Source organism: Thyridium curvatum (assembly GCF_004353045.1).
Source record: "Thyridium curvatum strain D216 chromosome Unknown NODE_58_length_281357_cov_77.750052, whole genome shotgun sequence".
In the NCBI taxonomy this organism is placed as follows: domain Eukaryota; kingdom Fungi; phylum Ascomycota; class Sordariomycetes; order Thyridiales; family Thyridiaceae; genus Thyridium; species Thyridium curvatum.
In genome coordinates this window covers 217546-230584 of record NW_022156813.1, presented here as the reverse complement: position 1 = coordinate 230584, position 13039 = coordinate 217546, and the positions used below count along the sequence as shown (strand labels likewise).

The 13039-nt window shown below is 54.7% G+C and overlaps 3 protein-coding genes across 3 annotated transcripts; 1 reads left to right on the top strand and 2 right to left on the bottom strand.

Annotated features, from left to right (window-relative positions):
- Positions 1 to 417: 417 nt before the first annotated feature.
- E0L32_008661 (uncharacterized protein) lies at positions 418 to 1746 on the bottom strand (the record flags this gene model as incomplete). Its single annotated transcript, XM_031143540.1, has 1 exon — positions 418 to 1746. One exon carries the CDS (start codon positions 1744 to 1746, stop codon positions 418 to 420), a length of 1329 nt encoding a protein of 442 aa, XP_030992153.1.
- Positions 1747 to 5283: 3537 nt separating this feature from the next.
- Positions 5284 to 5997, bottom strand: E0L32_008660 (uncharacterized protein; the record flags this gene model as incomplete). The annotated part of the gene is made up of 4 exons (XM_031143539.1): positions 5284 to 5321; positions 5389 to 5827; positions 5883 to 5890; positions 5952 to 5997. The coding sequence occupies 4 exons, from the start codon at positions 5995 to 5997 to the stop codon at positions 5284 to 5286; spliced, it is 531 nt and encodes a 176-aa protein (XP_030992152.1).
- A 1168-nt stretch (positions 5998 to 7165) lies between these two features.
- E0L32_008659 (uncharacterized protein) lies at positions 7166 to 12559 on the top strand (the record flags this gene model as incomplete). The annotated part of the gene is made up of 5 exons (XM_031143538.1): positions 7166 to 7223; positions 7532 to 7898; positions 7953 to 9478; positions 9528 to 11230; positions 11621 to 12559. The coding sequence occupies 5 exons, from the start codon at positions 7166 to 7168 to the stop codon at positions 12557 to 12559; spliced, it is 4593 nt and encodes a 1530-aa protein (XP_030992151.1).
- Positions 12560 to 13039: the final 480 nt, after the last annotated feature.

Below are 13039 nucleotides of genomic sequence, written 5' to 3'. Positions count from 1 at the left end.
GCAGTCATAAGTGATGTGATGTCCCCTCAAGCGGCAGGAAGGCAATGCTCTTTATCATCAGGGTGTAATTTTGCATGTCACATGGAGACAGGGAAAGGCTCGCATGAGCATATGATTTGTTAATGCACGTATATGTTCATTGTGTCATTGGCGTCTGCTGTCCAAACAGTCCGACCAACAAGAGCACGATGGCTCCATATGTATCTCCCCGAGAATTCTATACTTTGTTATACACAGAGAAAAAAAAGGTTTGAAGTTGAAAAGAAGCGGTCCCGAGACCAGACCAACTTGCGTCGGTGGCAACGGCTCCCGGGACATGATGATGAAGTTCCCCAAGAATAGAAATGACCAAAATTGACCCTATGAAGATGATGAGAAGAAGAGAAGGTGGCAAAAAAGTAGGCCTCGGCGGGTCATCTAGCCCCGGAAGCGAACTGCGACACGCTTCTTTCTGCCGCTGATGGCTGCAATGTTGATGCTGGAACCCTGGCCCGGCGTGCATGAAGTGCCCGCGGCGAGAGCCATGACTGGTGACCAGGTACCGCTGGCACACTGTTGGTAGGCCTTGCCAAGGCAGAGCCAAGTGCCCTCGGTGCTGCAAGCTGAACCGGCGGCCTGAGCACCAGACACGCCAGAGCTAGAGCCCGAGCCGGATCCAGAACCCGAGCCCGAACCAGTGTTCGAGCCAGAGCCCGAGCCAGAGCCCGAACCAGTGCCGGCGCCAGAGCCAGAGCCAGAGCCAGAGCCAGCACCCGAACCAGAGCCGGAGCCCGAACCGGAGCCAGATCCGGATCCGGATCCGGAGCCGCCAGTAGTAGGGGCAGCAGTGGTCGAAGGGGCGGCAGGAGCTTGAGTAGCACCACCGTCGGAAGGTGCTACAGTGATGAAAACACCGCCAGGAACACCGGTCTTGGAAGGCTTGGAGCCGCCAGCAGCCGCAGTGCTAGTGGGAGCAGAGCCGCCGCTGCCGCTGCCGGAACCAGAGCCGGAACCAGAGCCAGAGCCGCCGGAACCAGAGCCACCGGAGCCGCCGGAACCAGAGCCTCCAGATGCTGCCTGGCAGGATCCAGTGGGCTTGGCAAAGGCCGAAGTAGCACCATTGAGCTTCTGGACGTTCTTGCCGGCCTGGGGAAACAGCAAGTCCGTGCTGTCCACCGTGCCACAGCCGTTGCCAATGTTGGCGACAAACATATCGGGCAGCGAGTCGAGGCTCGACTTGCTACCGCCGCTGCCAGTGAGGGTCACGGGAGCGCAGTTCATGTACATCTCCCGGTTGCCGATCTTGTTGAACCAAGTCCAGGCCAAGACGACATCGCCGGTCGGGATGTCGTTGGGGATGGTGAAGTTGTAAGTGTCGGGGTCCAGGGCGTTGGCGTTGTCGCCCATGTTGCCGGTCTGGCCTCTGGCCGGGCACCCACCCTCGATGGAGTGGATGACCTTCCAGACGCTGTTCTTGGTGGGCTGCTTGTCATAGGTGATGGAAACCTGGCAAGATCCACCGCCGTGGACTGCTGAACCGGTGAACTTCAGGGGCTGTGACGACCCCAGGGCCATGGAGTTCGAGGCGCCTCCGGCAACCAGCTGCTGACCGCCTTGCAGTTGGCAAGGGAAGTCGGTTCCCTTGTCACTCAGAGGTCCATTGTGGAGAACTGGCTGAGCAAAGGGCTTGGGCGTGTTCATCAGCATGTGGGCGTTTGCCAAGGTGGCAAGGCCGCAGGCGGCCACTGTAGTCTTGGAGAAAAACATCTTTGAATGAAGGCAAGATATAGCTCGTTCCAGACGAAGGAATATCAAGAAGTCGATAGTACAGAGGATTCTGTCTTGTGTTTCGAATGGGATGTGCAGTCGTTGCGTTCGTGAGGAGTCGTGATACAGGAGCTCGAAAGAATATATGAGCAACTGAAAGCAGAGTCTCAAGGCTTTATCGTGAAGGAAGGTAATGCACCAGGCGGGTTTGTCAATGGACACTTGAAAGGGCTAGCCTTCTCAAGGAATGAAGGACGCGGCTCGTAGAGTCGTTGAAGGACAGCAGCTGCTGAACGAAAGAGGTAGATGGGGTCGAGTAGGACGGGGCTCCCAGCCAGCTTATATGTTCACGATCTCCAAAAATGAAAAACGAGCGAGTCCCGAAGAGGATGGTCGAAAGCGAATGGAGTTAATGAACGAGATGGAGATGGTGGTAGAAACGAATGGTGTACAACGACTGATTGGACCGTGGAGGTTGTGAAAAGAACGCAACCATCACGCGGAATGCATCTGGGAGTCCACTCAGATATCTAGCTGAGCGCCGTCCAGGGTTCGTCCGGCGCGGGCGTCGTGGCACGGAGCCAGTAGTGCTCAGCCATCATGATCTCCGTCGACATGTCTGAAGCATTGTGGATCTGCTGGAGTCCTCCCACTTCGTAAGGGCAGGGAGGAGCGTGGGCCCTTGTCCGCATGGGTGATGCAGGGCCAGCCAGGTGAAGGCGATGATAGGCTCATCCGAGCCGGTCTGGCGTGTTTCGAACTGGCACGGAAAAGTCGAAACATTTTTTTGGGTGGGCAGGATGAGAGATCTGCCTGATGGGTAGTGCGGTAGAGACGACGCCCTCACTCCACATTCCACAAGAATTCGCCCCAAGACCCCTGACTAGGATCGTTTGGGGCGGCGGGGAATATCAACGTTACCATGCAATGCAAAGGAGGTGAGGGCGCATGCAAGGAACAAGCATGCAGTTTGGAGGAAGGAATATGCATACACCACTCTTAATACACTGTTTCCGTACACATCTCCGCCTACCTTTCACAGTCATCCGACATGGAAGGCCCGATGAGAAGAACATGGGATGAATGAATGGCCCAGGTAGTCCTGAAGATGTCGTGTGCCTTTTCCCGGCAGGATCAACTGTGCAACTTGGGCTGACAGACAGCCTGGACGCCTTGTCAGATCCTGCCGTGAGACGGAGATCTATGTGCGTCCAGATGGCCTGGAGATGTTGTGGGGTTGGCTGCTCGCCGACTGTGCCCTCAATGACGCCGGTGCCTTGCATCCAGCGAAAAGCTTGGCTTTTCGCCAGGGGCGTTTCTGCTAGCGCTGCAAGACCAGAATCGGTGGTCTGGAGAGAAGCAAGGTGAAAACACGACGTGCTGTTCGCCGCCTCTCCTTCAGCTGACGTTGCTTGGGTTGACGGAGGTCTCCAATCAGGCCGCGAGAAGGCCTGGGAACGGGAACTCGCTAAAGCTGGCCACGACCAGTCAGCTTGCATTCCTTGGGTCGGAGGTCGGGTGCTACCCAGTCACGGCGCTGGACTGCCGAGAAGCCCAGAACACGGTGAGCCATCCCTGCTTCGGGTCAGTTGTGGGGCTTCTCCTGCAGGGGTCGCTGGGCGAGAGCCGGTGTTTGCGCTGTGGCTGGACGGCTGCGGGCGGGGTTCCTTAGTGCTTCCTTGGGGTTTCAGGGGTCGACGTCAGGGGCACCACTGCGAGGGCTCGGGGCGGGGCCGTGCCGTCAAGCAGCCCGACGCTTGAGCACCACTAAAATTTCTAAATCTTTCCGCCTGGCAGTCCATTCCTGGGAGAGGCATCCCATGGAAGACCACCGCCACCACCAAGCGCAATCAATGCGCACATACAAGTAGTTACTGCTCCGTACTTACGGAGTACATCGTGGTGTGACGAGTGACGCGCGCAACACCCAGCAATACGATAGGCAGGCCGGTTCTTGATCTGCTGACGTATCCCTTGACCACTCGCGCCGCCGCTTCAGGAGATGGATGGAAGGCAAAGACGATATGCAACAACCCCATCATCCATTCCACATTGCTTTCCTATGCATGGGTCTAGGTACCATCCACACGTCGATCAGCTTCAAAGCTTGCCTGAGTTAGTGATTTCTCCTTGTTCCTACATGGAGTCCTTGCATGTGAATGAACAGGCGGTTCGGGATACTACAGCACGTCGCTTTATTCTTGACACAGATATTGGCTAATGGCAAAAATTCAACCCTGACGGAGTGCCACCTCACGGACCACCCAGGGGCGGCGAATCAACTGCGACAGGGATACGCGATCCGACTCAGGTAGGGAGCGAATGGCCACGAGCGGCCGTCCACACGACCACGATCTCGGAGTGGTGAAACACGGCCTAGTTTCAGGACAGACCCACCAAAAGTGAAGCCCTTTCCCAGAACAGCCCAATTCGACCTCGAGCCACCATCTCCTTACTCTGTCGTGCAGCCTGTCTGTATGGAATCATTGGTGTGCTGAGTCGAGAGACCGTCTGATGTTGCTCAATTCCTGACCAGCACCACCCACACAGTCGGATTCTCTTGTTTCTTGGAATCTCATCCTGTGCCTGTCTAACCTGAAGCTCTGTATGGCTCGGTCGGCGCTACACTAGTCAACGTGGCACCTGTCAACCGTCGGCGTTTATGTGAGAGGCTTCCCTCTCTGCGGCCGCGTCTGATACTTTAATCAGAGATGGAGAGCCGTCTCGTTTAGCAAAGTCTCGCCGCTGAGCTTGTCAAGCGAAGAGGCTCAGCGCCTAGTAAAGACCCACGAACGGCACACGGCAATCCAGGCTCGTCTACGGCCCCTGACTGTGGCTCCAATGTGCATGAATTCTAGAGATGAACAAGAATGCAGGACACGGGATGCGTGGCGCAATATTTTGCAGGGGCCATTTGGCTGGGTGGCACTCGTCATCCACTTCCAGTCCTCAAAGTTGCATCCATCGGCGGCCTCGAATGCCCCAGGAATGCTCTATTCTTGGCTTTGTTGCCTCTTCTTTCCAGATACATCTGTTCTGCGAAATTTCCGGGGAATCGCTAACATAATCAACGACCATCTATGCGGGCTAGCCAGGATTTACATTTATTGCATGGACATTAAGGAATGGCTGCCAATGTCTATTGTTGGTCCAAGTCCTATAAGTGAGCAGCTCAACTGCAGCCACGAGAGCCGCTTCCAGCCGCTTCCAATTTGGAACTTTCCGGGGTACATCATTCGGGATCTTGTATCAACCCTGCACTTTGCATATTGGTATCTCTAAAAAGAAGAACCCGAAAACATCGCAGTACCTTCTAGTCAATGTCTACTATGAGACCCAGCACGGTACACCATGTAACGATACACCTCCGCTGGCGGCACCTTGGCGAACAGGGCCGGGCCTTACCCCATGATACCAAATATCATAAAAAGACGCCACGCAACCAGGCACCTGGGTCCTAGGTAGCCTCACCTTGATTGAGGGAACCAGGATGCTAGTTGCTCCATCCCCGCGCCTCGGTCAGACTCATCCTCCCGATCAAGAAACGACAGTAGCTGGGTCATTTGGGTCGCAGCCTAGAGGTGGCAAAGAAGTTCAGCTTGTTTCAACTTAATAGAGATCCAGGATCAAGGGCTGACATACCATCAAAAACATAGCCTTCCCTGGTCCAGTTGCGCATCTTCTCTCGGCGAAACTCTTCAAAGTCCCATTCCCTGTTCTCCAGACATGCGGCGTCCTTGATTACATAGACCTCGGCGGTGACCTCCTCATCGCTTTCCTCGTTGCCTTCGCCCTTGTCGTTTCCGACCTTGCTCAATACGCGGACCTTGACCCGACGCCGCTCGTACTCGCTGCCTTCGAAGTAGTCCAGCTTGGCCATATTCGCATCCGTGAGCCCCGTCACTACAGTCCCGCGCACAACATGCTCCGGATCCTCGATGATACCTGGGTAGTCGGCATAACGTACACGCCGTCGGCAATATCCGTGCAGGATCGCGGGGCGGAAAGTGTATGCCTCGGTTACGGCCGGTGGTGGCTGGTCCGTGAGGAAACACACCGTGTAAAATACCTCCGAGGCCATCTGATGACTGGTTAATCCTGAAAGCACTGGCAAGTCTCACGGAAACTCAACCCACCAAGGTTCCTGCTCAAGGGTTAGTCGGTCTCGCTGCCACTGCGGGTTGCACATTGCCAACTCGACGCACCATAGAAGAAGGCTGTATGAGAGTTCGTATCTGCCTTGGGAGACATGCTGAAAATCGCGGGTCGCCCTTACAAGATTTATGATATTTTGCGATGCTTCTTCGTTTAATTTCGGCGACAAGTGATGGTGATAACTGGATAACTCCTCGCAGACGTTACAGAGGAGAGCAAGTGACCGATGTAAAGAAGTAGGGTTGATGAGGCTCAACTCCGCCAGATAGAGGTAGCAGACCAGTGACACACACCACCTGAGGGTCCAAGTTAGTCACCGATAATCGGCCGATAAGCAACATTGAACCCAGTGCCGTGCCGACTGGAGCAGCCTCGAAGAGCGATATCGTCTATCTTTCCCTTTTTCGACACTACACATTTGTCAAATTCAGAGAAGAAGGCTTTCCTGCCTGCTTTCATGCATTCCCTTTTCTTAGGTACTTTCAGGAGTATTGCTATATTGCATCGCGTGGTGCAGCTCTGCAAGATAAGCACTCGGAAAACCAGCGACGGAGCCATAGTTGAGAAGGCGGAAAGCACCACATGTTCATGAGATGGTGAGAAGAAAGCTCGTCTTCACGAGGGGGCTCCTGGACCCGGAGGAGATCTGGGTTGATCGGACAGGCTGGAGGGGATGCAGCGAGCACTCATTGGCCAGCAAGCCAGATTTTTAGCGCCGGCCGCACCTTTGGGCGGGCCTTCCCGCAGGGGTTCTCCAGCTCTTTAACGAGTAGGTCTTTTAGTGCAAATACACTCGCATCACAGCGGTCAATCCCACTTGACGAGACCAAGGGTCGTGCTCACTTTATGAGGTACCTAGCTTGGTCATGTCACTGACGTTATTTCAGTCTTTTCATTCATTGCATAGATGCACAGGCATTCATTCATGTAGACAGATGTTCAAGTCTATGGAAATTAGGTATGCTTCTGGCCGTTATCACGGGCGACCCCAAGCTTCAACGAATCAAAAAGCATCTTCTCCTACGACTGGCGCTTAAAACGGTGGATCTAGCTATGAGTGCTACAACGCTGATTGCTCAACTTGGCGCTCACTCAGTGTCCAACGTCCTTTCGATGAAACAGGTTGAACGTGTTCCCGGCCGTGCCATACCAAATGAGGTTATCTTTGGCCAATGTTGGGTTGTGGCGCATGAGGTTGTTGGTTCCAGATTCTACCAAATTCTGTCCGAGCATGAGCAATCCTGTAGTATATAATGTCTTCAACATGGCAGCTTCCAAAGACACTCCGCCCTCCTTCGCCCTTTCTGGCTCCTGTGCCTTGGGTACGTTCTCTCCGTATGGAGTATCACGACATCAAGTTCCGTCCCGGTCAGCAGAGGTTCCAAAGAAAGGACTGATCGACTCGAGCCACTCCCATACCTAGCAGTGGGTGGTCGATTCGCTCATGTCACCGCCAAAGGTTTTGAAAAACCAGGAAATGTCAGCGGAGAAGGAGTTGTTAATGTCGAAAATCGGACAGCCAAGGGTCGGGTGGCTCACCAGCCTTCGACGTCTCTTTGCCATGAGGCAGACCGATGGTGAGCAAGGCCGGACTTGTACGCAAATTCCTGCACCTGCTAAACATTACAAGAGAGGATGGTCGGCTGGAAACCCTTCACGATGAAATCCATTGCACTTTCCGCATTTGGGTTTTCATCGTTAGTGGTTGCAGGCGTATTGGAATTCTTCGCACAGAGAAGCTTGAGACAAGGCGGCCTTGCACTCTCGACAACTGATTCCGACGTTCCCACCTTTGTCACCTTTAGCTACCAGTTCTTACCCACCATCGTTGCCGTATTCTACAGCTTGGCCTGGGCCTGGATAGACTCGGATGTGCGTCGGATGCAGCCATGGCTCGATCTGTCCCGTCCCGGGGGCGCCTCTGGAGACTCAACACTATCAGTCGACTACCCGTTTGAATTTCTGGCCTTTGTGCCCTTTAAAGCATGGAAGAGAAGGTAGACGGCCCCTTCCCGCCGTATATGCCCATGGCCATCCACTCATGTTCTTAGGCATTGGCCAGTTTTCCTCACCGGCACTGCGATGATGGTCATCTTCTGGCTGATAACGCCACTGCAGAGTGCCATTTTTGGCATGAGATCTGTCAAGGTTTCGAAAGTGATCGGTCTGCGCCATGATGTCGGCATGATTCCTCTCCAAGAACAACAAAACCGTATTGATGTCTCCATTTTGAATCTGGCGTATGCGACAACCTGGCTTGGGCAGTCTTTGCCCGCATTCAGCACGCCAGAAGCTTCTTTGCTTCCCTTCCTTCCGGCGGAAGAATTTCAAACTTTTGGAAGTAATTACACATATACTGGGGAGACCGTCGAGTACGCAACAGACTTGCAATGCTGGCCTGCAAAATGGCGTCGGCCATCTGGACAAGAGACCTTCGAGGCGGACAATGGACGCGGGTGCCTTACCAACGTGACTGTACCAACATCGCATGCCGTCAAGGGCGGCGATACCACAGTTCTTCTTTATGTCGGCTGGCATCAGGATGCTCGCTCGGATTGGTGGCTCGCGTCTCCGACATGTGGACCACAAGCATCAAACCAGTTCCTTGCTCTATGGACAAAGCTAGACAACCTCCAGAATGCGACTCTCATATTCTGCGAGACATCTTATGCGAAGCAGACTGTCTCTGCGACTATCTCAGGAAGCTCACACGAACCGCTTGAACGCCTGCCGTCCCCAGTCGGCAACCTGCAAGTGCTTGGGAGCGACAAATTCAACAGCACAGCGTTCGAATATCTCATTGGCACGGGCGTCCCGGACAACTTAAGTCATAAAGGTATTGGGCAAGTGATCTACCTGGACCAGACTGTTCGTCTTGATGCGTATCGCATTGCTTACCCATTCACCAATATGGTCGGCTTTGCTGTTGGATTGTACAAGAACGGGTCTGTCGATGATTTCCAGAACCCAATTGTACTTTCCAAAGCCTTTCGTGATGCCCACAAGGCATTGTTTTCGGTTGCGATATCTCAGCTCATGTCTCCCATCCCTCGCGCTGTGGAGTTCTTAGGCAGCGTTGACGCTGAGCTGTTCGGTGTCGTCGTCAGCAGGCCGATATCCCTGGTTGTGGAGATTCTGCTCGTCGTCGTGGCCATCATTTCAGGATTTCTTCTCTTTCTCTGTTCTGGATATGAGAGCAGTCTCCGCAATGATCCTTCCAGCCTTGGTTCATTACTCGAGATGTTGCGCTCCAGCGAGAGTCTACTTGGGGATTTCACCACGATGGATAGACTCAACGATCACGACCTGGCGGAACAGATATCTCAGAAACAATATCGTTTGGAAAAAGCCACACCTGGCGCCTCAGGACTTATCCCTTGTTCTCAACTACGCAGAGTTGATCAACAACACGAGACGAAATCCGGATATTACTCATCATCGAGTTGGTCATCATACGACTACCAACCAGTTCGACCGAAAGAATTACTTCCCGTGACTGGACTCATTCTCATTACCATACTGATCTCGGCTACGACGTTTCTGATCTATCTCAAACGTCAGGAAGGAATCACAGGTGGTAAGTCGGGTCGTGTCATTATTTCAATTCTGAAGACTAATTGTGACAGGCCTGCCGCGACCTACGGATAGCTTCGAAGTGCTACAGATCCTCGAGAACTACTTGCCCACGATCTTTGCGACTTTCTTGGAGCCTTTTCTGGTACTGCTTACTCGATTGGCATGTGTCTTCCAACCGTTCCACCAGTTGAAGCAAGGCAAGGCGTCCTCGCAGACGACGCTGGACATCTCGTACGAATCGCTCCCGCCTCAGCTCAATGTCTTGAGAGCTCTCAGATCCGGATCATTCTTGCTGGCAGCAATGTGCTGCTTATCGCTGCTTGTCAACATTCTTGCTGTGGGAATGGGTGCGATTTTCAATGAAGCATCCGCGCAGGTCGGATACCCAGCCATGGGACGCCTAGTAAGAGAACCAGCACTCGCCAGGAACACTATCCGCCCGCCCACATACTCTACAAGATACTACGAAGCATTCTATATCCTTCTCGCGAACACGAGTGCCGGGACCAGACTTCCACCGTGGACTGATTCAAAGCATGTTTATTTACCTTACGAATACCCAAACAACCGCGAACAAGATCAATCACTACAATTCCATACCTTGACCCGTGGATTTGGGTTCGATCCAAACTGCTTGCCCCTTTCGATGTCTCAAAACGATCCGGTGCACGCCAATTACTCCTCATACTACTTCATTTCGAGCTTCCGGAACAACCTCTTGGTATCATTCAAGAAAGAGAATGGCGCGGAGCTATTATGCTATTTAGATCCCTACGTCATTGAAGACAACCATGTGCAAGGGCCGGCGTCTGTGGAAATGATTGGCACGCTTCACCCCTTGTCAAACAATGATAGGACCGTAACACAGTCCCTGCCCGATGACGGGTCCTGTGAGGCCAATTTCGTGGCGGTATGGATGAAGGCAAACCAGTCAACACACGGGGGAGACAGCACTACCACAGGGGTACTGTGTCAGCCGGAGCTGAGGACTGCCATGTTCAACTTGACGACAGACCGCGGCGGCTACGTGCTCGACTCGAGGAGAGTGGGAGGGTTTGATGACTTGTCAAAGATGCTCTCGCCCGGGCAGATCCTGAACCTGACGAACGAGGCAATAAGATGGGTAGGAGATCCTGATCGGGTTAATGTCGGCCCAGCCTGGCACAACGACACTTTGTCAAGAGATTGGCTGAACTACCTTGCGAATATCGAACTCAAAAGCACGCGACTGGTGGATCCTCGCGAGCCAGTGGTTGGCATGGAAGACGCATTGGCGGTTACCACGAGGTTCTTTGAACGAACAAGTGCAGCGTTACTTGGCGCCAATTTGGATATGTTCAGAGCCATCAACGACACCTCTCAGCCCGTGGGTGGAGTTGTCGTCAGGAGAGAGATCAGGATATTCATGAACAACCCGGCATTTCTGATTAGCGTGGTCATTCTCGGAATCAACATCATCGCCCTGACAGTGCTGTACGCGAGGGAACGTGAGCCATACCTCCCGAGGATGCCGTCCTCGATCGCATCGACGATCGCTTATGTCGCCGCGGGACGAACAGTTGCCGAGTATAGACGGAAAGGGAAGGATGAACGATCATACGGTACAGAAGACGGCTCAATAGAGAAGATGAGCAGGGAGCCAACCTACAGCTTCGGGCACTTCATTGGGGTGGATGGCAAGCCTCACATTGGGATCGAGGTTGACCCATTCGTCCTGCCGCTCGAAGTGTCCAAACAGAACGAGATGTCTTTTGTTTCGAGGTTTTTTGGGCTGCGACAACGGAAGTCGAGTGACAAAGGCCAACTGGTATCGAATTTAGAGTAATAGCGGTAATAATACAACGTGATTTATGAGGCAGGCTGCCTCGAGAGCTTTGCATAACAAATTGTCACGGTTCTGCTTCCTCCCAAGAGCTTGCCGCCGTTGAGGGATTCCGGGTGTTAGGCGCCCAGATTGATCAGAAAAATGGCCCATCAAACTCCACCCGCCACTACCAAAGTCCCGCCTAATATTTCGACAATGCAAAATATCAGCAGCTTTTCGTTCAGCCAACAGTCATGACTGGACGGGTCGAGACCATACACCTGCGCCCATAATTTTTGAGACTTTTGTTTTATCTCGCCCAATCGCCAAACCCCAAAGGACAAAGCCATGTCTGAAGAGCTAAACGACGAGGTCGAAGCCATCAACTCCATCTACGGAGACGGCTCTCTCGTGCCCTACCCCGCGGACAACAACACCGGCGGCGGCGAATCAGACACCTACATCCTCCAGCTGCCCGGCGAGGACCCGTCCTCCCTCCGCCTGCAGTTCCCGCCGGCCTACCCGGCCGAGCCGCCGTCCGTGCTCGGCACCCACAGCGCCGGCGAGAACGCCCGCCGCGGGGCCGCGGCGCGGGACCTGCGGCTCTTCCGCGACGCCGTCGCCGCCGTCTACCAGCCGGGCCAGGTGTGCCTGTTCGACGCGCTCGAGGAGCTCTCGAGGCAGCTCGAGGCGCTGCAGGAGGCCGCGGCAGCAGCAGAAGACCCAGAGGAGGCGTCTCCGCCACCGTCAGATGCCTACGGTAATGACGACGGCGACGACGGACATGCCGCGGCGGCGGGAGACGACCTCGGCCCGGAGCCGGCGTGGACGCTCTCGGACCCCATCGCCGAGAACAAGTCCGTCTTCCTCGCGCGCGCGGCGCCCGCGTCCTCCCCCGCCGAGGCCGCCCGCTGCGTGGCGCACCTGCTCGCCACGGACCGGCGCGCGCGCGCCGCGACGCACAACATCACGGCGTGGCGCATCCGCTCCTCTTCGTCCTCCTCTGGCGCCACCGCCGCAGCGACGGTCTTCCAGGACTGCGACGACGACGGCGAGACGGCGGCCGGGGGCCGGCTGCTGCACCTGCTGCAGCTCATGGACGCGTGGGGGCTCGTCGTCGTCGTGACGCGGTGGTACGGCGGGCAGAAGCTCGGGCCCAGGCGGTTCGCGCTGATCAACCAGGCCGCGCGGGACGCCGTCGTCAAGGGCGGGTTCGTGGCCGGGGCGGACCCGCCGGCGCAGCAGGGTGGCGGGAAGAAGAAGGGGCATGGGAAGTGAGTTGAGAAGACTGCGCGAGTGCTGCGCAGTGGCACGGTAACGACAATCACGAAACTTTTGTTGCCGGTATGTGTCACGCGAAGAGGTTATGGTCGGCTGCCTTTGGGGGGTGGGGGATCAAAAACGGTTGAACGGAGATTCTTGGGTATTCGCCTACAATGCAAGCCGGATCCTGGTTTTGCCAGCCAGAATCTTTGGGATGGAATACTATACATGCCGAGACCAACGCCTCGCTGCTCGCGTACGAAAGCAACGATTCTTTTCGCCTATGCCTATCGGAAAGACCCCCCAAATGTCGCCTCTCTCACACCCGCCATTTTCATGCACCCAGCTTTCTTCCACTGGCCAAGCCCGAGATGCTACGATATCACTCCAGCAAAATGCAACAACATGGTCCATGAGCAGCTGGATCATGCTCCAAACAGGGGATTCAGCCTCGAACAACAACAACAAAACCAATACCGTCATACCCTGACAACT